Genomic DNA, 23,999 nt, shown 5'->3' with positions numbered 1-23,999 from the left:
AAATGTAATAATAAATCTAGCTGGTAAAAATGTAATTATAAATGTGGAAAGGGGACTGTATGGCCCTCCAGGTGTTGTTGAGCTCAAACTCTATATGAGGTTCTGAACTTTGGCCTTTGTGCAGAACGTGAATATCCCCACTAAAGCTAAACTTTTCAAACCCGTTTCCATACAAAATTTCAATTTATATTGCTGACCTTTGTTGCTGTAATGCAGAGGCAAGGATACAAAGCTGGGAAAATGCTTTCCAAATATTTATTTATTGCATAAAAGTTACATCCCACTTGACTGTAAAAAAAGCAAGCAAGCTTCTAAGTCAGGCTTCCTCAACTTCGGCCCTCCAGATGTTTTGGACTACAATTCCCATCATCCCTGATGTTAGCTAGGGATGATAGGAGTTGTAGTCCAAAAACATCTGGAGGGCTGAGTTTGGGGATGCCTAGTAGTTCACAAAAATAAAACAGAGGTATCAATTATCACTATAATTCTGCTTCATCTCGAAGGGTTGCGGCCCTTGGAGAATCAACCTTGGCTTTCAGGCAGGTCTTTGCAAGGCAGTAGCAAGCCCTTTCTGCGAAAACGAAGCTTTATAATTCCACATAATAGGTTCTTCTGCATCTTTTCAGACATCTCTGCGGGACACAAAGCATTTGGTGTTAGCGGGAGCTCTTTTTACTGGTGGAGGATAGCTCAGTGTGGTTGTGAATGGGTGTCCTGGAAGACCTTCCCCAAAACCACATGTGCAGGTAATGACATTTCTGAGGGTGTACTGGTTTTGGTCTGACCCTGCCAACCAGTGGTTGAGAACCTGTGGCTCTCCTGAGGTTACTGGACTACAAAACTCCCATGAGCCTCAGCCAACATGGCCAATGGTCAGAGTTTATGGGACCTGTAAATTAGCAACATCTGGAGGGCCATAGGTTTTCTACCCCTGGCTTAAACAGCTTGGAACTGGGTTCCTGACAGCCTGCTTCCGTACGTACCTGCCCAGTTGTTAAAGCCTTCTTCAGAGGCTCCATTCAATGTCCCTACCTTTGAAGGTGGGTTGCAAGCCAACAAGAGACAGTGCCTTTTAAGTCAGGGTGCCTCATGTCTAGAACTCTCTCCCTTGTTTATCGTTGCTAGTTCCCTTGGCCTTGGAGATTTTACATAAACAACTGGAAAAGTGGGTTTCTCCTCCCCTTTAGCTATCAATGGGATATTTTCCTAAGTTTTGTTCCTCAACCAAACTGACGACTCTATTATCTGCATAAGGTCTCATCTGCAATATACATTGAAAGCAGGATCGTACCACTTTATACAGTCATGGATATACAGAGAATCCTGGGAAATGCCGTCTGTTAAGGGTTGTGAGAGGAGACCCCATATTCCCTCACACGGCTACACTTCTCAAAGTCATTTAACAATCCTGCTCCCTTCCCAGGGAACTCTGGGAAGTGTAGCTCTGAGAGGGGAATAGGGGTCTCTTAATAACTCTCAACGTCCTTAGCAAACTACATCGCCCAGGATTCTTTGGGGGGGGGGGGAGCCATGGCTGTTTGAAGTGGTATCAGATACTGCATTACATGTCTTGTGTAAAGGTAAAGGACCCCTGACAGTTAAGTCCAGTCGCGAACGACTCTGGGGTTCCGGCGCTCATCTCGCTTTACTGGCCGATGGAGCCGATGTTTGTCCACAGAGTTTTTCCGGGTCATGTGGCGAAACAAGAGCAGCGCAGGGATATGCCATTTACCTTCCCGCCGGAGTGGTACCTATTTATCTACTTGCACTTTGACGTGCTTTAGAACTGCTAGGTTGGCAGGAGCTGGGACCGAACAATGGGAGCTCACCCCGTCGCGGGGATTTGAACCGCCGACCTTCCGATCGGCAAGCCCTAAGCTCAGTGGTTTAGACCACAGATGGGGCCTAAATCAGGGGCGGGGAACAGGTGGCAGCCACTCTGGGTGTCTTCCAACAAAATATTAAAAATAGGATAAAACATCAGACATATTATTATGGAGGAAAAATGTTCTCCTTTGCGCTACACTCCTATTTCAGTTCACAATGTATTGTGATTATTTCACATTTATAACCTGCCTGTCGTCTCCAAGGGGTGCCCAGGTGCTAGTGGTGCAGTAACCCGTCTTCCGTAAGGACTGGGAGGGTGTAGGTGCTGTTATGTTGACTTAGTTGTATTCAACCAAGTCTTCCTCAGGGTAGGCCCGTTGAAGTTTAAGGAACCTAAGTTAGTGATTTCCATTCATTTCAACAGGTCTTCTCTGCGTAGAACTAACTGCCAATGTAAAAATAGTATCGAGTCCCTTGAATCAAATGGGACAGTGTGGTGGCATAAACTGAAGTAAATATAAACCACAATCCAACCCAAATTAACCACTTTTTAATCCCCATTATTTCCAGGAGCAGATGCTTAAATTGCTCCCCAATCAAATCTTATCAAATGGATCTTTTAAACGCTTAATTTTGGCTGGAGAAAATTGTATTCCACCAAAAAAATTATACTGGTCCCATTGGACTACTTTCTCCAAACTCCCAACCAGATCCTTTCTTTCTCTCCATCCTTACTGATACTTACCTGTGAAAAAAAAGGCCTTTCTCTTAATTCACAGCTCCTCCTTCTTTTCATATTCCTGTGTGGATAAGACATCTTCTTGGATTTTTTTTTAATGGAAAATGAAGGAGGAAATGAACTTATTATTATTATTAGTAGTAGTATTTTGATTTCTTACCAACCCTTCCCTGTAAGATCCCAGGGTGGGTTACAGCAATGAAATATAAAAATGCTTTCAACCATTAAAGTCATAAGTATATGGTGGATGCTAAAAATAAGGACATAAGAATATATCTCCCAGGTGTCTAAGACCAGCATAAAAAGTTATGTCTTCAGCACATGACAAAAAACTAGGCAATGAAGGTGCCAGATGTAAACACACTTAGGGCTGCCTCAGAGAATTTCCCTTCTCCTGGGCTACCACCACCACAGTGAGCTTCTGATCTATTTTTTATTTTATTTACAAAAATAGTTAGATTTCACTCACCCATATGAGTTCAGACAGTGAGGTTCAGCTCTGAGGGCCTTCTGGCGGTTCCCTCACTGTGAGAAGTGAGGTTACAGGGAACCAGGCAGAGGGCCTTCTCGGTGGTGGCGCCCGCCCTGTGGAACATCCTCCCTTCAGATGTCAAGGAAATAAACAACTGACTTTTAGAAGACATCTGAAGGCAGCCCTGTTTAGGGAAGTTTTTAATGTCTGATGTTTTATCCTATTTTTAATATTTTGTTGGAAGACACCCAGAGTGGCTGGGGAAACCCAGCCTGATGGGTGGGGTATAAATGATGATGATGATGATGATGATGAAATACAATAAAATGCACATAAAGCAATGCAAAATAAATATAAAAACGACGGCAAGCAATTGAATAAGCCTGTCAGCATAAACAAAAGACCTTCAAGAGATATCTGAGGTGAGAATGAGCTCCCCAAGCGAAAATGTGCGCAAGGGAGAAATTTGTTCATGTAAAACTCAGATCATTGTGTTTTAACTGGAAAAAGCCATGCCTGAATGGTGGTGGGGGACATTTATTACTATCACAGAGGTAGAAGGGATCTGAGGGTCATTCAGTCCAACCCTCTGCAATGCAGGAATCTCAGCTAAAGAATCCATGACAGGTGACCATTGCAAGGAAGGCATTTGGCTCTGTCTGTTCCCCATTTCCACTTACCTGGCTTTGATGCCCCTGATGGGAGTGTTTTCCAAAAACTGCACTGCTGAGCCGGCGATGGCTCCATCACACGGGGTGGGTCCGTGCTGAGGACAAAGAAGTTCTGCTGTGCCGGGTCATAGACGGGCCATTTTGTTTCGTTGACATCGGAAGGAGTCGGATTGCTGAGTGGGAAGCAAATAAATCATTGTTCAAATAGCACTGGTCCTGTGTGAGGCACACGATACACCACTCTGCTTTCTTAAAACTGTGTTAGACATGTGTGGAGTGCTAATAATAATAATAATAATAATATAATTTATTACTTGTACCCTGCCCATCTGACAGAGTTTCCGAAACAACCATGTTGAGTATCAGTGAAATACTTGACTCATGTTCTAGTGTAATGTTGCCCTTTTTTGGGGGGGAGGGATAACATGCCTCCCATTTTCATCATCGCCAGCTATATATTCTAAACTTGGGTTAGAGCTCATTGAGCCAAAGACTAACAAGGCTGTGATTTCACAAAAGCATGTAGAGGAGGAAGAAAGATGATTTCCAGTTAAAAGAGCAACTGTTTCCTTTTTACAGACCACAGAGACCAATGGATCTGTGATTCCATAATAAGAGACAGATTTGTGCACTTTCTGAGAAATCTGGTATATACAAAGAGTATGCTGTGAAACTCAAGATGAAATGGCATTCCTAATATTTCAGAAAGTCCAAAATATTGGCTATTTTTGATACTAGATGGGAGTGCTATTTCTGATTCTGTTAATCCAATCTCCTTTTTTAAAATTTATTTTAGACTAACCAGGCAGTAATTAAATGTGTTAAATTACTATAATGTAACATATACTATTTTTCTTTCTTTCAAGGTGAATTTTCTTTATTGTAGTCTTATTTCATGGACTTGCATGCATTCCCCCCTCATTGTTTTTCTTTATTTGCAGTCATAAACAGTGGATCATACAGCTGTTTTTTCCCCCCACCCCCGTCTCTGCAATGCACCAAATGTCTATTTAATTAAATTTAACTTTTTAGTCATTTCAGTTAAACAAAGTTCCCACCAATCGCCATGTGGTTTTGGATGCCTGTAACTATGTTCTGTCAATGTTACGTATGTAATAAAACTTTGCCTGGTAGATTGAGAAGTAGTGATTTACTTGTCCGTTTGACTCTCTCGTACACGAGTTGTCAGCTTGTCCATTAAAATATTAATTTCCAGATTTGTGAGAACCAGATCTCAAAACTATACCTTGGTTCTCAAACTTAGTCCGTTCTGGAAAGTCTGTTCCCAAACCAAAGCGTTCCTAAACCAAAGCGCGTTTTCCCATAGAAAGTAATGCAAAACAGATTAATCTGTTCCAGACTTTTAAAAACAATCCCTAAAACAGCAATTTAACATGAATTTTACTATCTTACGAGACCATTGATCCATAAGATGAAAGTAATAAACAATGTACTGTACTATAAAATAAATAAAACAGTTTTGTAAATGATAAAAATAAAAAATATTTTTTTTTCTTACCTGCACTGATAATAGTCATTGTTTGGATGGGGGGGCTTTTATCCATTTCCACAGTCACACAATCAATCAGTCAATCAACCAACCAACCAACCAACCAACCAATCAGTAGCTGAACTGGGATCCACACAGTCACAAAAACAAATTAACTGAAAAAGTCTCAATCTCCAAATATCACCTCAGAACACTGCAATTGGAAACAGAAGGCTTGAATTACAATGGGGGGATGCAAATTAGCAATGCAACAGGAAACTCAGGGGGACTCAAAACAGAGCACATTTGGCTTCCAAAAAAAAGTTCGAAAACCGGAACACTTACTTCCAGTTTTGCAGGGTTTGCATTCCAAGTTGTTCGTGAACTAAGCTGTTCGAAAACTGAGGTACCACTGTAATGCAATTGCATTATAGCTAACTTGTGTGTGTGTGTGTGCATGTACTTTGTACAAAATTTCGAAACACTCTGCTTTCACACTAATTGGTTGCTAACTATCCCCAACAAAAACGCAATGCAGTGCCTGTTAATTGTGCAACTCTGCACTTGCACAAACAACCCTTCTTACAATCAGTGTTATCAGTGCATAGCAGCTTTCTGCAGTTTTGCCTGCTCATTGTGATTAGCTATTAGCGATCACCTGCCTTAACCCACAGGAGAAAGAAGTGCGGTGTTATAGAATAAGTAGCTACCTTAGTATAGAGAAATGCAAGCTAGATCCAGAGAGGTTGAGATAATGACATTATTTATAATTAGCATGCACACAAATTATGATATCAGCTAAAATTTTGAACACTGAGAATATCAGAAATGCTTCCTTATCTTAGTTTGAGCTTAGCTTTTATACAGGCCACCCTCAATTTACCATTGCCAAAACCATAGCCAAAACATATTGGGTTCAGTGGCGGGTGGGATTGACAAAGTCTTTTGTCCTGGACACCCACCCATTTTCCACCCCCTTTTAATTTTTTTGTGTTTTTTGCCAAACGTGTAAAGCTGAATGTGAGACTCTCTGGCATTAGTGTCTCTATTTTCCAGGGAGAGTCCCGGATTTACAGAAGCCGTCCCAGTTTCTGATGTGACCCCATAATGTCCTGCTTTTTCTTACGACGTCTTTATTTTCATGGGGGAAATTTTGGAGGGTGTGGAGTTATGTCACCTCTCAAGCCAAGGAGATAAGTAACTATACCAGGGGTAGGCAACCTAAGGACCGGAGGCTGGATGAGGCCCAATCGCTTTCTCAATCCAGCCCGCGGATGGTCTGGGAATCAGCGTGTTTTTACATGAGTAGAATGTGTCCTTTTATTTAAAATGCATCTCTGGGTTATTTGTGGGGCATAGGAATTTGTTCGTTTCCCCCCTTCAAAATGGTTCCCCACCACATGGTCTGAGGGACGGTGGACTGGCCCACGGCTGAGAAAGGTTGCTGACCCCTGAACTATACAACCTTTAGAGGACATCTGAAGGCAGCCCTGTGTAGGGAAGATTTTAAATGCTTAATGGTTTACTACATTTTTTATATACAGTGGTACCTCGGGTTACATACGCTTCAAGTTACAGACTCCGCTAACTCAGAAATATTACCTCGGATTAGGAACTTTGCTTCAGGATGAGAACAGAAATCATGCTGCAGCGGCGAGGCAGCAGCGAGAGGCCCCATTAGCTAAAGTGGTGCTTCAGGCTAAGAACAGTTTCAGGTTAAGAATGGACCTCTGGAATGAATTAAGTACTTAACCCGAGGTACCACTGTATGTTGGAAGCCCGCCAGAGTGTCTGGGGCAACCCAGTCAGATGGGCGGGATCTAAATAATAAAATTATTATTATGGAATAGGGAGCCCCTCTTTTCATTGGAGAAATGTTGGAGGGTATGGAATGTGCACAAGTTGTGGGTTACCCATAAGTTTCATGTTTTCAATCTCAAAGCAATAAACAAGTCTTTTGGCTAAGTTGTCGTACTCATAGAGAAGTGACTGTCTTTGTGCTGTTGAGGCAAGGGTGACTGAAAGGAGAAACCAAAATGTTCTCTTACCCGCTTCGGGCAAACTCCGCCCAGTACCGCATGACACGGGAGATAAGCTCCAACTCTGCCTTTGTGTGCTTTTCCTTGGTTCCTTTCAACAGCGTCAAAGTTCCGAAAACATACGGGACCTCAGCTCCGTGGCTGGCCCCCAGCCATTCAGGCCAAACAGAGCCAGTGCTGCGGTGGCGGAAAGTATAGACGTATACGGGGCTTCCAGCCTCTGTCACTGCTGTGGCGATATCCGTGACTGGGCAGACGAAAAGGTAATCGCCGCAGGCTTTCACCATGGCTGAACGGTACCTTGCTGGGCCTTCAGGTTCTGCCTGACTGTATCTCTCAGCTGCAGCTTTGATGAAGTCGCTGGTTGCGTTGCGGACGGTGATTTGCAGCCCCTTCAACAGTTGCTCCTGGGTCAAAAGGCAGTCTTTGGTCGTGTTCAAAAAGAGGCTTGCATATAATACGAAGACAGACCCTTCGTCGGAGGTGGTACCGATCACGATAGGCTTAGCCGTGAAGTTCTTGGATTCTAGAAGTTTCCGCGGCTCATCGGTGAGGAACTCCCCATCCGTTGTCGGTGCAAAGGGTGGATTCAGAACCACCGTGGGGTCCACAACAAGGAACTGGGCGGTTTGGAACTCTGATGCGTTCTTTCCCTGCAAGCAACTCACCAAAGCAGGGACCTCTTCTTGAGCACAGCCCATCTTCTTGGCCAGCTTCTGACTTCTTCTCCTGGCCTCCTCAGGATTCAGCCAAGCCCAGGCCGCGACGGAGGCTCCACTCTCTAGCACAGCACGATGGAAAAGAGGCTGGCTCCCTGTTGAGAGGAGGTGAAATGCAACAGAGGCCCCTCCTGCACTCACGCCAAAAATGGTTATCCGAGTAGGGTCTCCACCGAAGGCAGCTGCATTTTGCTTCACCCAAGACATGGCAAGTTGCTGGTCCATCAGGCCCATGTTACCTGGGACAGCTGGTGGCAACGAAAGGAAACCTAGAGGCCCCAGGCGGTAATTCATGGAGACCACAATGACATTCTCTGCAGCAGCTAGGAATTCCGCATTGTATATCACTAGGGAGCTTGTGCCAACAAAATAGGCCCCGCCATAGATCCAGACAAGGACAGCGGCTGGCTTGGAGGGCCGAGGATGGGGCACCCAGACGTTGAGGTAGAGACAGTCCTCTGAGAGGGGCGTGTTGGCCGTCCATGTTTCGGCATCTGGAGTGCCGGAAATAACTATCTGGGGGCAGGAATTGCTGAAGTTGGTGGCCTCCAAGACCTGGCTCCATGGCTGATGAGGAACGGGCTTCTGGAAGCGCAGCTTGCCTACCGGGGGCTCAGCATAGGGGATGCCTAAAAAGGCCGTGACGTTGCCAGAGCCAGACGTGAGATGCTTCCCCCGGACTGAGCCACTGCTGGTCACCACCACCAAGTCATCTTCAGTGCCAGAGCTTGATTCCAGCAGCGAAAGGATGAGGCACAAGAGCCAAGGAAGGAGATGGGGGGCCATTGCAGCAGCTGAAAGGGAAACGTCCCAGAAATTGCAGAATACATAGAACACAATATTTCAGAAGGAGAGTCCTGTTGGATCAGTCGGCTGGCCCATCTAGATCAGGATGCCCATGGGAAGCTCAAAAATAGGATCTGAGTACAACAGCACTCTTCCTACTTGTGGTTCCCATAACACCTCTGAATAGCCGAAGTGGAATTTTTTATTTTAAAGCCTAGTTTTGGTTTTGAAGGACAGCTAGCTTGAAAGTTAAGAGCAGGGGAGTTGGAACCTATTCTTCCTCTGGAGGGCCGCAATCCCTCAGTGGTAATCTTCCAGGGGCCACCAGCAGTGATCAGGGCTGGAGCCAAAAGTAAGCAGGGTGTCTCTCCATCTCCCTTTCTGCAATCCCCTTTTATTTCTCCCCAACCCTGCTTCCAACTCTGCTCCCCAACCCTGCTCCCCAACCTTGGAGGTCCAAGGTTCAATGGCCAGCATCTTCAGGTAGACCTGGGAAGGACTCCTGTTAGAGCCCCTGGGCAGCTGTTGCCTGTCCATGTAGCTTAGGCAAGACTAAGCTAAATGGACCAACCGTGCCACATCCTCTTGGCGAGATTTCTCCCATCACCTAAGGCAAGTGTGCCCAAGACAGCACAGACTCACCTCTCTCTCTTTTTCCTGGTGGGTTTTATTTTTTTATCGTTCTCCGCGTGTTCGGTGTCTCCCTTGCTCCCCTGGAAAGGGATTCGAGAGACTGGTTGCAATAATTTCAAGAACAGTGATTCATCAAGTTATGTACACAGAGTGGGAGGAGACTACAGAACAAATGAAATGTTGGAAAAGGGTTGTTCTAGGTGAAGTGGGGTGGTTGCGAAAGGGAAGTTTTTAATGTGTAACATTTTAATGTATTTTTAATCTTTGTTGGAAGCCGCCCAGAGTGGCTGGGGAAACCCAGCCAGATGGGCGGTGTACAAATTATTATTATTATTATTATTAATAATAATAATTCGTGTGCAAGAGTTCTCTGCCACAAGGCATGAGATCCTTTTGTACACAAGTGCAAAGATGCAAGACTGTATTGGGAAGTTTTTAATGTTTGATGTTTCAGAGTGTGTGTGTGTGTGTCCTGCCTGGAGATATGCCTGTCTGGCAAATTCACCCCTCCTTTCCTGAAGTTTGTACTTTACTACTTTTTATTAGCTGTTTTACAATTCATATGTATTTATTATCTAAACTTCACTATCATTAAATCTTCCAGTAACTGCTTATATTTCAAATCCTGCCCGCAACTACATGTATGGGTGGTACTTTGACAGATAATCCACCAGTAGTTTCCATTCTTCCTTAAACATTTCGTCATTATGCCTTCTTAGTTTGGCAATTAATTTAGCCATTTCAACATAGTCCATCGGTTTCATAAGCCATTCCTCTGATGTTTTATTATGTGTTGGAACTGACCAGAACGGCAGGGGGAACCCTACCAGAGGGGTGAAGGTGATGATGATGATGATGATGATTGCTGAGCACTATGCCAGATTTGATGGGAGTGCATAAGCTGCTTTTATTCCATACTGTTTTCAGTTAAGAACTGCCTCTTTCACAACATTTGAACTGCTGCCATTGTTAGGTCTACCCTGGAACGAATGACAGGGAGAAGCCCAACTGCGGGACTTCCGGGTTGGCGCCATCGCCGAATGGCGGACTCCCTCCGAGCTCCGGAGGGAGCCTGCTCGGCAGGGGCTGGGTCCTACCGCGCCGGCGACGCGGGGACCCTCAAAAACCATGGGCGCTGAAACCCATGGACATGGTGACTCGGCTGGCACCTTTTGCGCCCCCCCGACCCGCGAAGGAGCCTTTTTAAAGGCTGCGGAACGGGTGACAGGGGGATGGTGGTGCTTTGAGTCCTCCGCTTCCCCTGCCGAGCGAAGCCGCATGCCATTCGACGGAGAGCGCTGACTTCTTCTATTGAAAATTTGGACTTAAAAGAATAACCCGTGAGTAATTGGAACCTGGACTAAAAAGGGGGATAAATTTTTAAAAAAATTCGGAGCGAGCGGGGGAGGCGCAAAAAGGAAGTCAGCCCCCCCCCGTCGTAGAGGAGTTAAAGTAAAGGATTTGACAACTAAGATCGAGCGCAACCCTATTTTGACAAGGTTACTAACTTCGCGATGGAAAATTATAAGACTGAGCTGGAGGAGAAAAGTGGAATTGAATTAAAAAGCAACCCCCCCCCCCCCGGAATCCTGGGAGCGATTTGTGAGAGCGCCGGGAGAAGAGAAAGAGAGGTTTTGACAGCTGTCAAAGAGCTGTCAAAGCGGAAGAACAAAAATGAGAACTTTGTTACGAGGACTTTGCCGGTTACATTTGTTATAAATTGGATACAAATTGCTTAAAACAAGGAATAACAAGTTATTTTGACTGGTGGGTGTGATCTGGAAGGGAACTGAGTTATTGCAATCCACCTAGAGGAGCTGAGGGATATTACAAGTATTGTTGGCTTGGAACTTGAATAGAACTTTTTATCTCCTGGGAAACTGCAGGAATGGAACACTACTTTGTCTACAGAGGTCTACACACTAAAGGAGACAATAGATTTATCTATTGAAGAATGGAAGGGACTTGGCATAATGTTTTGTTCCTGAATAACAGAGCCTCTGCAGAGGAATTAGCAGCTTTTGGAATTAGAACATTTGTGCAGGAGAGCAGGGGAAAAAAAAAAAAAGGAGGAGAGGGATTAACAAGAACAACAAGAACAACAAGAATTGGATAAAGTTGGAAGTGGGAACATTTGGGACATCCAGATTTGAAAAGTCTAAGAAATAAAATTGGAGTTTTTACTCCTAAGTATAAAAATCTGGATGGAAGAAATGGGCCTTTTTGAGATAGACTCCTTCCAAGATTGGACATTCGAAATTAAAGATGACTGGTAAAGGACTATGGCCTAGATAGATGTGGGAGCTCCAGGAAGACATCAGACGTTGATGAATATTGGGAATGCAACCAGGAAAGGGGGGAGGGAAATTTGGAATCCAAAGGGTGTAAAATTATATTTGATTATCTTAATTATATTTTTACAATTTTATTTTAATTAATTATATTTGATTATTTTAATCTGTATTGTATATTAAAGGAGGGAACGCGCGGAAGGGAACAGGTCGATTTTAGGGGATGGGAAAATATTTTTAAAACTGGGCTAATGATAATAAGTTTAAAATCTGGGATAAGAATTTGCTGAATTCATTTGTAAGAATTGGAATACAAGAGGGGGAGGGGAGGGGAAGTCCTGGAAAGATGCTACTGAAAATAAGAATTTAAATTGGGATGTTTTGTTCTTTTTATTTTTTTTTGTAATTGGAAATTTCTAATAAATATTATTTTTTTTTAAAAAAAGAGAAGCCCAACTGCAATACAAGAGCCCTGCAGCGCTGCCACTGTGTCTTACTCTCTGGCAGTTGCTGCCAGTACCTGCCCACTTACTCCTGCGCATTCAGATGGGTAGGATCCATGATGCACTAAATTGGCACCTGTCAGTCTCAGGAGATGATGGAGGAGTGAGCCTCTGGGGTGAAGTCAAACTGTTTGAAGGTTACAGCACCTACTGTGGCTGCAGAGACCAATACGAGAGATACACATTTGTTGCAGCTGGAAAAGATGAAGGCGTCCAGTTATGCTCCTGCAGATGCAGCATGGCCTTTCTTCTCTCTGCCCTCCTCCCAGAGGTCATTCTCCTCTGGCCATTGCTATGAATACATGACCTGTCTGTCTGCCTCCAAGCACTGTGGTCATCTGCAAGGGATTCCCACATGTCAGGATTGACGTTGCCATTTGCAGACATCTTTGTAACGCAGTCGGTCTGCCAATGGTCCTGGTACCTGAAGCCCCATAGAGCATATCCTTGCGGATCCTGCCATCTTTGATCCTGCCATCTTCCATTGTGTGGCCATGACCAAGCCAGTGTAGACATTGCTGACACAGGAGTGCAAACATGTTGGGAATGTGGACTTGGGAGAGCACGTTTGTTTGAAACTCTTTCCTGGTAGGATCCTCGTACCTACGGGACTGCCTCTCCTGGTATGCCCCGCGGATGACTTTAAGGTCCATAAGTAGCAACACCCAAGAGGTCCCGGTCCCTAAGGAAGTCAGATTAGCCTCAACCAGAGCCAGGGCCTTTTCTACACTGGCTCCGGCCTGGTAGAACGCTATGCCTCATAAGACCAGGGCCCTGCAGGATCTGATTTCTTTCCACAGGGCCTGTAAGACAGAGTTATTCTGCCTGGCCTTTGGCTTGGAATTAACTTGATCCCCTCCCCCTTTTTCTTTTTTTCCTTTCTCCTTCTGTGATGGAACTCCTATTTGGGGACTTTCCTGGCTTTTTTCTGGCCCATGTAGGACCAGTCTGGATAGTTAGCCTTGGTGAAGACTTGACGTTTTCATCACCAAAAAAGTTTTTGATTTGAGTTTCTACTGAAATGAGGCTGCATTTTAATGTTGTATTTTAATCAATTGTTTTTATATCTGGTGTTAGCCGCCCTGAGCCCGGTCTTGGCTGGGGAGGGCGGGGTATAAATAAAATTTATTCTTATTATTATTTCCTGTCCGGCGACAATTCAAAATCTTCCTGACGCAGCGCATGTGGAAGGCACTGAAGTGTCACTCCTGATGGTTATAAGTTCACGACTCACTTCCATAGAGCAACATGCTCAGCACACAAGCCTGGCAGAGCTTCTTCTTGGTGTTGGATGTTAGTATCACATTCCCCCAAACCCTTTTGGAGAGGTAAGCCATTGCCATAGCTGCCTTGCCAATAGGCTTGTCCAGTTCAGCCTCAAGGGAGAGATTGCTGGTTATGGTGGAACCCAGGTAGACAAAATCGTCTACCACCTCCAGCATGTGATCACCAATGGTGATGCTGGCAATGTCCTGACTCAGAATGTTGATCTTCACCAGCCTGGTGGTAGGCTGAACTCCCTGCAGGCTTGGACAAAACGGCCGATGAGTCTCTGTAGAGTTTTCTCGGTGTGTGCTGTCAAGGCTGCGTCTTCTGCAAACAACCTCTCTCAGATGAGGACCTGCCACACCTTGGTCTTGGAGTGGAGACGTGCCAGGTTGGGCAGACTCCCATATCTCCTTGAATGGACGAACACACCATCTTCAGTTGAGCTGAAGGCATCTGAGAGCAATAGGGAGAAGAATATGCCAAAGAGAGATGAGGCGAGAACAGAGAGACCTTTTCAGCTGACAAGATCAAAGGCCTTTGTAAGGTCCAGGAAGACGATGTAACCAGGATTGTCTCTGTTCTCAGCATTTCTCCTGCAGCTGGCATTGTGAGAAAATCATGTTGATTGTTGACCTCCCAGCTCTAAAGCCACACTGTGGCTTAGAACAGATGCTGTCAGTGTCTGTAGTCTGTTGATAACTACACAGGCAAAGGCTTTCCCTTACAGTGCTCAACAGGGAGATCTCAGCAGTGTTAGAAACTGAGATTTGAAAGCTAGGAGCTAAATGACACCATAGAGGTTATGGGAGCAAGAACAGAATGTCTAGGCACGCTTTTAAAATAACAAGAATACAAAGCTGAAAATGAACTGCAGCTATTATGTTCAGTTTTCACATGATCTAGTCCTTCCCCTGCCCACCCCCCTTTAAGAGGGTTTCTTCTCCAGTTTTCAGAGAGTAGCTGGAAGTGGCGAGGCATAAAAAGGCCCTCCCTTCCTTCCACTCTGCAGTTTTAATCTGAATTCTGAGGCGCAGTACTGTGCCCAGAGCTCAGAAACTGCTCGCGCTAATGAAATTCCATGTCGCCAAACGCACCTAGAACAATGGGAGTTTTGAACACTGGTTGTCAGTCATGGTGGTCACCTTTGTTCTGGTAGAAGGTCACAAAGCTGGGGTTGCACATGTCTCGTGGCACAGATCCTTGTTCCCGACACCGCAAGAGAAGGGTGTACAGGTATGTTTTGAGGGAGGAATTGAGGCCTTCTGTCAGCGCTTCTGCTGGGATTCTGTCCTGTCCTGGTGCTATGACAATAGCTATGAAATAAAAAAAAACCCACATGCACGTTTAAGGGTGTTATTCAAGTAAATTTTGTTCAGAGTTAAGACCCATGGTTAAGTTAGGGCCATTAGTTTCAATAGGTGACCTAGACTGTGCTGTGATCATAAGAAGAATGATGATAATGATAACAACACGCTCATTCGACAACGCTGAGTTGAAAGAGGACATCGTGCTAGGGTGATGATGATGCAACAACAAAAGCATCCAGCATATTGTAAAATTAATGAATGTTAGAATGATGTTGGACAGAAATTAAGTGGTTTTCAGCTGTAATGCTTAAGAGACATGGAAAAAAAAGGTTTAGAAACAAGTAAAAATTAATGGTGAGGATTTGCTGAACTAACAATTTGAATTGGATTTGAATTGGAATTGGAATACAAGAAAGGGAGGTATGAAGAGGTCTGGAAAATAAGTTAAAAGAAAATAAGTAATGGAAATTTAATTTGTTTTTAAATGTTTTTATTTTTGTATTTTTGTTATTTTTTATTTTTATTTTTACATTGTATTATCTTTGAAAACTTTAATAAATATTCTATAAAAAACAAAAACAAACAAACAAACAAACAAACAAAGCATCCAGCAACACGCACAGGTTGCAATATTAATTCCACTGCTTCTACTACGATGATGGTGATGTTGTTGCTAACACCACCTGCTCCAAATTACCGCACTTTTCTGTGTATAAGACAACCTTTTCCACCCAAAAATAAAGTATAAAATAGGGGGTGGGGTGTCGCCTTATACATGGGTAGTGCCTTTTTTTTGAGGTGTGACTGGTTGTTGCAGCGAGCAGGAGAGTGTCAGTAGTGATTGGGCAGGTGACTGGTGATTGCGGCAACGTCCGCAGTGTATTGGCTGGCGCTGCGTCAATCGGGAATGCCTTGAGTCTGCTTTCACTGACGGTAGGTTGCTTTAGTGACACGCGTGATTGAAAGCGGCGCTCTGTAGGATGAGTGTTTTTTTGCTAACTGCCTCCCAAAGAAGCTATAGAAATGTTTGTGATCCTCCCCCCCCCCAAAAAAGCTCTGGGCTTCCTCCGCAAAAAAATAATAATATTGGCAATCTCCCCCCATTTTCTTAATTTTTAGTCTCCAAAAATAGGAGTTCATCTTATACATGGAGGCATCTAATACACGGAAAAATATGGTAAATGGGGAATTGAGCAACACACACACACACACACACACATATTTAGGCTGCAATCCTAATCCTCGCTACTACAAAGATGACCACAATGATGATGATGATTTTGGTAAAAACATCTCTTTCCAAGGAAAGGGAGATTGTGCAAAGGGAGAGAACAGAAGAAACATTGAGCAAGACACACAACACCCTACCATTTCTCCAGAATTATTTCTCCTCCTCCACAATTATCAACACGCGAAGTATTCTGGCATAAGTGGGGGCAGTATTCAATGCTAATTCTACTCTGAGTAAACCTATTGAAATTAATAGACCTAATCAACTTGGGTTCATTGATTCCGCAAAGTAGTTAAGTTGAACACCAGATTGAAGACTCCAAATTTAAACGAAAATCTCCCAACTCAAATGCAAAGAAAACTGTATAGTTAGCAATGTCAACAGAAATCCCCCAAAATTGGGACCAGTAGAGCAGATGGCAGAGAGGCGGACACAAGTTTACTTATTTATTGAATTTATATACCGCCCTATACCTGGAGGTCTCAGGGCGGTTCACAAAATAAAATCCAAATATAAAATCACAAAATACATAATCAAAATAAAAACAACGCAACCCCGCCCCCCCAAAAAAACCACACACATTTTCAAAGGACATAGGATGTCAATCAAATCAACCAAGTGTGGTTAAAAAGTAAAGTTTCTGCCTGGCGCCTAAAGGTATATAATGAAGGTACCAGGTTAACTTCGCTGAGGAGAGCACTCCATAGACAGGGAGCCATTGCAGAGAAGGCTCGTTCTTTTGTTGCCACCCTCCGGACCTCTTGAGCATAGACAACAATAGTTAGGCTATCCCTGGCCAGATAGGGGTGTAGCTGGGTCACCATCCGAAGCATAGCTGTCAACTTTTCCCTTTTCTTGTGAGGAATCCTATTTGGAATAAGGGAATTTCCCTTCAAAAAAGGGAAATGTTGACAGCTATGATCTGAAGCTGAAGGAAGGCACTCTGGGCTACTGAGGCTACCTGAGCCCCGAGCGACAGCAAAGGATCCAGGAGGAACCCCAGGCTACAAACCTGCTCCTCCAAAGGAAGTGTAGCCCCATCAAGAACAGGCGATCTCCCACCCATCTGGTCTAGGGAACCACCCACTAACAGTGCCTCAGTCTTATCTGGGCTTCAGTTTGTTGGCTCTCATCCAGCCCGTTACCGAGGGAAGGCACTGGTCCAGTACTTTCACTACCTCACCTGCAGATGCAAAGGAGAAATACGAGATGAGTGTCATCAGCATACTGCTGACAACGTACTCCAAACCTCCAGATAACCCCACCCAGTGGTGTCCTGTAGATGTATACCTTCAGTATGTCCTGTAGATGTATACCTTCAGTATACCTGAAGGAGCGTCTCCACCCCCATCATTCTGCCCGGACGCTGAGGTCCAGCGCCGAGGGCCTTCTGGCGGTTCCCTCATAGCGAGAAGCAAAGCTACAGGGAACTAGGCAGAGGGCCTTCTCGGTAGTGGCGCCCGCCCTGTGGAACACTCTTCCAGCAGATGTCAAAGCGATAAACAACTACCTGACATTCAGAAGACATCTTAAGGCAGCCCTGTTCAGGGAAGTTTTAAACGTGTGATATTTTACTGTATTTTTGGTTTCTATGGAAGCCGCCCAGAGTGGCTGGGGAGGCCCAGCCAGATGGGCGGGGTATAAATAATAAATAATAATAATAATAATAATAATAATAATAATAATAATAATTATTATTATTACATGGGGGGATAGGATTGAGCCCTGCGGAACCCCAAATTGAAGGTTCCATGGGGCTGAAAAGCATTCCCCAAGCAATACCCTCTTGGAATGACCATCCAAGTAGGACTGGAACCACCGCAAAGCGGTGCCACCTACTCCTAGTTCGGAGAGTTGCTCCAGAATGGTCGATGGTATAATTTATGGGCTGCTTCAAAGCAGTTTTAGAAGCAAGAAGACCCTCTCTTGGGCTCAAGAGAGTGAAACACATTGCACTGGACTTAAGCGTATGTAACCTGGTACCTCAGGTTACATACGCTTCAGGTTAAAGACTCCACTAACCCAGAAATAGTACCTCGGGTTAAGAACTTTGCTTCAGGATGGGAACAGAAATCGCGCAGCAGCGGTGCAGCGGCAGCAGGAGGCCCCATTAGCTAAAGTGGTGCTTCAGGTTAAGAACAGTTTCAGGTTAAGAACAGACCTCTGGAACGAATTAAGTACTTAACCCGAGGTACCACTGTATATGTATGATACTGCTGGTCATAGTTGTCATCCTGCAATTAGCCATCTTCAAAGTCTTATGTGTGGCGTCTACTTCATCACTAGGTCTTTGAGGGTGAAGCCGCTCTATTACTCTGCATGACTCAGAATACAACGCAAGAATGATCCTGTTGAAACAAAATTTTATTTCCAAGTTTTTACATAGCGTAGTACTTGAGATCGGATGGGAAGCTATTTCCCCATCATCGCTTCACCTCAAGTTCCAATGGGAAGGAGTTCAACAAAATCTCCTGGTCTCCAACAATTCCTAAGTGGAGACACCCCTCCAGGTGGAAAATGAACCTCAAGCTATGGAGATGGTGGGAGAAAAGAAATGCAGGCCGTGGTATTCACTAGGCCGCTATGGGCTGCCGCCCCTCTCTTACTGGTGCCTCAAAGCGAGTTGCGCTATAAAAGAGGGCCGTTATCACTGAACTCAAATCACCTGAGCCATTCAAGTTCACAGTTAGGTTTTGGTTTCCAAACAATCCAGGGTCCTTTCTCCACAGTCAATAATCGTATTAAGCACATTTGACACTTCTGCCCCGACTTGGGGCTTATGCGTTTGCTACCAAGCCACAGTTGCCTGCCTGACTGGGAAGAGTTCATTGCCCCTTCTTCCCTTTAGATTTGGTGTCTGCTGTCGTCTCCTCAGAGGCACGGCTGTGAGGTCCAGAACTTGCAGGTGGTGTTGCCTTTTCTGCTCGGGAGGCCTTGGGGGGCTGTTGCACTGAGCTGGGGGTCTGGCCTGAAGCTGGACACAAGGAAAGAAAAACAGCCCAAGGTGATTCCGTTGAAGCTTCTTCCTAAAAATATTTTCCACAGCTACATTCTCCACACCTAGTTTGGGCCTCCAAACCTTTGCTGCCCACATCTTTACTCTCCTTCAACTTTCCCAAGACCCTTAAAATGGCTGCCACTGCAACAATTGCCCCCTCTTTGTCTGTGCAAAATTCCTTCCCTTTGTGTGGAAACTTTCCAAACGTTTCCCTTTCATATTTTCCCAACAACTTAAGCCCTTTATTCAAGAGAATTATGAGAAGGCATTGGTGCTTAAGCACTGGCTTAAGATCAGCTGGAAAAGTGTTTACTATACTTCCATCAACAGGTGCATTTCATTTTATGACAGCCCAAGGCAGGGCCTTCTTTGCCATGGCGCCCTGGATATGGAACTCCCTGCCACTGGAGATACAGCTGACCCCTCCTCCCCCAAGGAACAGCTTTCAGAAAAGGGCAGATTAAACGATGGGTTGTTTTTCTCTTCCTTATCATTTTTGTTACTTATTGTTTTAATAATATGACAATGCTTGCTGGTTTTAAAATTTTATGGCAACTACTGTCTTGTATTAGAAAAAACTGCACTATTATTTGATGAAACGTTGTCAACCATCCTGGAAATTTTCAGCTCGAAGGGGAGGGAAATAATAATAATAATAATAATAATAATAATAATAATAATAATAATAATAAATAAATAATAATAATAATAATAATAATAATAATATTGATTATATTAAAAACACTTAACATCTTCGCTCACCTTTTGCTCCTTCACTAGGGGGCATCTGCTTCTCCAGCAACGCCTCAGGTTGCTCCGACCACAACTTGTAGTTGGGGTTGCTGAGGAAACGCTTGGTGAGGCCACAGGTGAGACAACGCACAATGGTCCACCGCTGATTACGGCGCTCTGGTGAGAGAGGCAAGGAGCAAATGAGTCAGGGAAGCCTGGAAAACAGTGGGTCAGACCCTTCCCTGCCCTGATACTTCCAGCTTTCCTCCCAAACTTTCAAATACATCAGCGGTTCCCTCACTTTTTCTTTGCCCAGCCTCACTTGTTTCTGCGCTCACAACCACAAAAACCCATCTCTCAATCTAATAATCTGCACATAAAGGGAAGTTAGGAAGAAATATTAATTCTCCAGTTGTCTCTAAGGAGGATCCCAAAAAAAGCAGGGATGGGGAACCCTGCAGATGTTGTTGAATCCCATCAGTCTCGTTTGACATGGCCAATGGACAGGGATAATGGAAGATGGACGTCAGCCACATCTGGAGGGCCACTGGTTCCCTATAGAGCAGCTATTGGGAACCCAAGTCTTGGGGGCTGAATGTGGCCCTCCACAAATCTCCATCAGGCCCTCGTGATTATCCCTAGGCTCCGCCCCTTACCAACCCTGCTACCACACCCCCTCGGGTGCTTTTGTCTGGCCACCCAAAGACATGGGCACCTAGCCCCTATGCAGCATATGATCTACATTCCCAGGGGGAGGCCATGCTACACTTGCAAGTAGGAATGTGTGAACTGGTCCGCCACCATTCTGGGGGAATGCTCAGGGTAATTCAGTTTGTAGACAGTGCTACCCGCACATCTTTCAAGGGGAAAGACACTCCCTTGTTTTGTCCTTCCTGCCTTCCCAACTTGGTGCAGCCCACTCTCGGCTTTGTTTGTGAAGAGGGGACCCTCTGCACCAGACCCAGAGGCCTCTCCAGAGCACAGAGTAACACCCCATATATAATAATAATAAATAATAATACTACTACTAATAATAATTTATTATTTATAACTCGCCCATCTGGCTGAGTCTCCCCAGCCACTCTGGGCGGCTCCCAATCACATGTTAAAAACAGTACAGCATTAAATATTAAAAACTTCCCTAAACAGGGCTGCCTTCAGATGTCTTTTAAAAATAGGATAACTGCTTATTTCCTTGACATCTGAAGGGAGGATGTTCCACAGGGCGGGCGCCACTACCGAGAAGGCCCTCTGTCTGGTTCCCTGTAGCCTCACTTCTCGCAGTGAGGGAACCGCCAGAAGGCCCTCAGCACTGGATCTCAGTGTCCGGGCTGAACGATGGGGGTGGAGACGCTCCGTCAGGTATACAGGACCGAGGCTGTTTAGGGCTTTAAAGGTCAGCACCAACACTTTGAATTGTGCTCGGAAACGTACTGGAGGCCAATGCAGATCTCTCAGGACTGGTGTTATGTGGTCCTGGCAGCCACATAGCACCACAGAGGAGGAGGAGGAAGAGGGAAGAGGAGGAGGAAGAGACAGGGCCACTCACTTCTCTGGCGCACAGTGGAGCTGACTCCAGGGACGAGAGGCGAGAAGCAAGATTTGCAGATGGTTCTTTTCACAGATGGATCCCTGCAAGACAAAGGGAAATGAAGGTTAAGCAGCAAACGTTGTGTCAGACAACTGAGTAAAGGTAAATGTAAAGGACCCCTGGGTGGTTAAGTCCAGTGAAAGGCGACTATGGGGTTGCGGCGCTCATCTCGCTTTCAGGCTGAGAGAGCCAGCGTTTGTCCGCAGACAGCTTTCCGGGTTGTGTGGCCAGCATGACTAAACTGCTCCTGGTGCAACTGAACATCGTGACAGAATCCAGAGTGCATGGAAATGCCATTTACCTTCCCACCACAGCGGTACCTATTTATCTATTTGCACTGGTTTGCTTTTGAACTGCTAGGTTGTCAGGAGCTGGGACAGAGCAATGGGAGCTCACCCTGTCACGGGGATTCGAATCGCTGACCTTCTGATTGGCAAGCCCAAGAGGCTCAGCGGTTCAGACTACAGCGCCACCCGCGTCCCTGTATCAGATGAAGGATGCCTGTGAATGCCAGTGGCCGGGGCTCATGGGCATCTGGGTCCCCTAACCACAGTCCTGGCACTCACTGTCTTAACACGAGCCGCCGGCTGATGCTGTTCTGCGTGTGGCAATAAAAGCGAGCCAGTTCCTGGTTCTCTGGGTTCTGCCGAAGGACGCAATGCGCTGCCTGTTGCGGGGGAATGGAAGTAAGTTGAACATCCTTGGCATCACCCCTCGCCCCCACTCCACCGAGAAACTCGGGGCCATGCAGATTCCATAAATGCATGGTTTTCCTGCGCAATAGGTCCTTGCCAACGGCAGCGTCCATAACTTAAGTCTTTTATGGTAAAAACAGTACAGTCCTGCAGCAGCTTGTAGGCCAAGTATACCATAGCATAAGCTTCTATGGATCAGAGCTTACAGTGGCAAAAGGATAAAATAGTTAGGCAGTTTGTCCCACTCCAGGTTTTAATTTACTTAGCTATGTGAAAACTATAGTGCTATTTTCACCGACTGCAGCGGTTATCAATGGGCATTGCGCTTGTCTGGCATACACCTGAGAATTAACTGAATCATTGCAAACTACACTGTTTGCATTGTTATTATATAAACTCCACTCACCGTTCCCACCACCACTTGCACTATTACTTGTCAGCTGAGGATAACCATGCATATGATCAGACGGAATACTGAACACTTTATGCCATTTTATACATCGCTCTTCCTTTGCAAGTGCTGCAAAACTGGGTGTTGTTTTTTAAGTAAAGAGCCAGACACACACACGCAAAACAGTGGCGGAGCTTCATTCTCTGGCACTGGGGTGGGGGGGAGCAGGTGGGGGCGGGGCTGGTGCGTGTCCTGGGGGTGTGGTGTGCCACCTGTAGGGGCGTGGCACGCATCCTGGGGGATCCTAGCGCAGGCCGGGGGGGGGGGGATGGGGATCGCACTGTTGGGGGCAGTGTGCTCCCCCCCCGCACGCCTCTTCCTCCGCCAGTGATGCAAAAGGTATAGAGGCAGGCGGGAAAATCATAAAAGTGAAGCCAAAAGGCCAAGGACAAGAAAGCCAGTTTAAGGTAGAGGCTTTCAGTTGTGCCAGAGAAAGGCTGAGGATTCTGCAGGTACAGTATTTTGTGAACAACGTGGTAGCTAGCAAATACAACTGGTGTACAAGGAACACTCTCCCTTACCTGGTAGAGGAAGCTGAGCCTTTGAAATGCTTCTTTGTCTTTTATCATGGCTGACACAGGGAATCTTTACAATTTTTTTTTTAGTGATGGTGCTGACACAACTGAAGAGAAACCTGCAGTAAACAGGGATTTTTTAAAAAAGGAAAAAAAGGCAGCGATTGTAGCAAACGGCAACCTATGTCATGCAGTCTCACAGGGCTATTTCAATGTCTTCAGCTTCTATTACTGCTGGATCTTACTTATATGATCTATTTCTTCGTAGGCCAAAAATAAAAACAATCGCATCAATGGGTGAAACTGTGAACCCAATATACTTTATTGTAACCTGAGAAAATGTGTAAAAAAAAAAAAAGAGTGGTGAATGTGGAAAACACTCGGAGAAGTGAGAGTATATTTATTTTTGCATTCTTATTATTTAAAGCAAGCGGTTAAGGAAAATCACCTTGCTCTTATTTTAAAACAAGTTCTTTCTCGATACCACAACGTGCAAAGGAAATTCCCTGGCAATGAAAACAGATGGCAGGACTGAGCCGTGCTGCAAATAAATTGCAGGAAGCGCCATGAAACGCAGAGTGAGTAGATCCAGAAAAACATGCATAAGATACAGCGTGCTAATCCATTAAATCCCCATTAAGTGGAAATCTGCGCGCACTCTCTCCTGGACTTACCTAAAAAGATCCTACCTTTTGCACCCCCAGATTGTTACCCCATCAGCACAACTTACGCAGGGACAAAGAAGCGCCTCCGGATCAATCGCTTTCTCCAACCAAGCCGTCCGCGTGCATCCTCTTCCTGGTTTGATGCAGCAAAGGCATCTGGGAAATGTAGTCCGTTCTCAGTCAAGTGTGGATTAATGCAAACCAACATCGAAGCACCAAAAGGGAGCCGAGGCGCCAGGTGTGCACAGGGTCCCTCTGAAACAGCAGGCACCATTAAAAAGTTTTAAACAGCTAAGGGACGCTGCTCAGAGACTTTCCCACGGGAAGTATTCTTGGAGTGGGACAAGATCAGGTGATGGATGGATTCAGGACAAAG

General features: G+C 45.2%; 2 protein-coding genes and 1 long non-coding RNA gene across 7 annotated transcripts in view; 1 reads left to right on the top strand and 2 right to left on the bottom strand.

Annotated features, from left to right (window-relative positions):
- LOC309337348 overlaps nucleotides 1–23,999 on the top strand; it is an 89,696-nt gene that overhangs the window by 15,289 nt on the left and 50,408 nt on the right. The window lies entirely within an intron of this gene.
- LOC309336801 (cholinesterase-like) lies at nucleotides 359–9,539 on the bottom strand. 3 transcript variants are annotated; one of them, XM_081853144.1, is made up of 5 exons: nucleotides 9,385–9,539; nucleotides 7,247–8,750; nucleotides 3,719–3,882; nucleotides 2,573–2,647; nucleotides 359–632 (listed from the first exon to the last, which is right to left on the bottom strand). In XM_081853144.1, exons 2-4 carry the CDS (start codon nucleotides 8,740–8,742, stop codon nucleotides 2,601–2,603), a joined length of 1,707 nt encoding a protein of 568 aa, XP_081709270.1. In that variant the 5' UTR covers nucleotides 8,743–8,750; nucleotides 9,385–9,539; the 3' UTR covers nucleotides 359–632; nucleotides 2,573–2,600. The 3 variants fall into 3 exon arrangements, with proteins under 3 accessions (XP_081709270.1, XP_081709271.1, XP_081709272.1); XM_081853145.1 differs by having other exon boundaries at nucleotides 2,573–2,644; nucleotides 9,385–9,533; XM_081853146.1 differs by having other exon boundaries at nucleotides 2,573–2,627; nucleotides 9,385–9,532.
- Nucleotides 18,323–23,774, bottom strand: RPP21 (ribonuclease P subunit p21). 3 transcript variants are annotated; one of them, XM_081854023.1, is made up of 6 exons: nucleotides 23,648–23,774; nucleotides 22,965–23,077; nucleotides 21,864–21,964; nucleotides 21,256–21,338; nucleotides 19,737–19,883; nucleotides 18,323–18,950 (listed from the first exon to the last, which is right to left on the bottom strand). In XM_081854023.1, exons 2-6 carry the CDS (start codon nucleotides 23,010–23,012, stop codon nucleotides 18,802–18,804), a joined length of 528 nt encoding a protein of 175 aa, XP_081710149.1. In that variant the 5' UTR covers nucleotides 23,013–23,077; nucleotides 23,648–23,774; the 3' UTR covers nucleotides 18,323–18,801. The 3 variants fall into 3 exon arrangements, with proteins under 3 accessions (XP_081710149.1, XP_081710150.1, XP_081710151.1); XM_081854024.1 differs by having other exon boundaries at nucleotides 23,633–23,770; XM_081854025.1 differs by having other exon boundaries at nucleotides 23,689–23,734.

This window comes from Podarcis erhardii (genome assembly GCF_964252035.2).
Source record: "Podarcis erhardii genome assembly, chromosome: 2".
Classification (NCBI taxonomy): Eukaryota; Metazoa; Chordata; class Lepidosauria; order Squamata; family Lacertidae; genus Podarcis; species Podarcis erhardii.
This window is presented reverse-complemented; position numbering and strand designations above follow the sequence as displayed.

Coding starts and splice junctions, on each gene's coding strand:
- LOC309336801 (XM_081853144.1), bottom strand. CDS start 8,742: ATGGCCCCCCATCTCCTTCCTTGGCTCTTGTGCCTCATCCTTTCGCTG. Junction 3,883..7,246: donor GCGGAGTTTGCCCGAAGCGG/GTAAGAGAACAT, acceptor CTTCCCACTCAG/CAATCCGACTCCTTCCGATG. Junction 2,648..3,718: donor ATCAGGGGCATCAAAGCCAG/GTAAGTGGAAAT, acceptor AAAAAATCCAAG/AAGATGTCTTATCCACACAG.
- RPP21 (XM_081854023.1), bottom strand. CDS start 23,012: ATGATAAAAGACAAAGAAGCATTTCAAAGGCTCAGCTTCCTCTACCAG. Junction 21,965..22,964: donor GGCTCAGCTTCCTCTACCAG/GTAAGGGAGAGT, acceptor CCCCCGCAACAG/GCAGCGCATTGCGTCCTTCG. Junction 19,884..21,255: donor CTCCACTGTGCGCCAGAGAA/GTGAGTGGCCCT, acceptor CTCTCTCACCAG/AGCGCCGTAATCAGCGGTGG.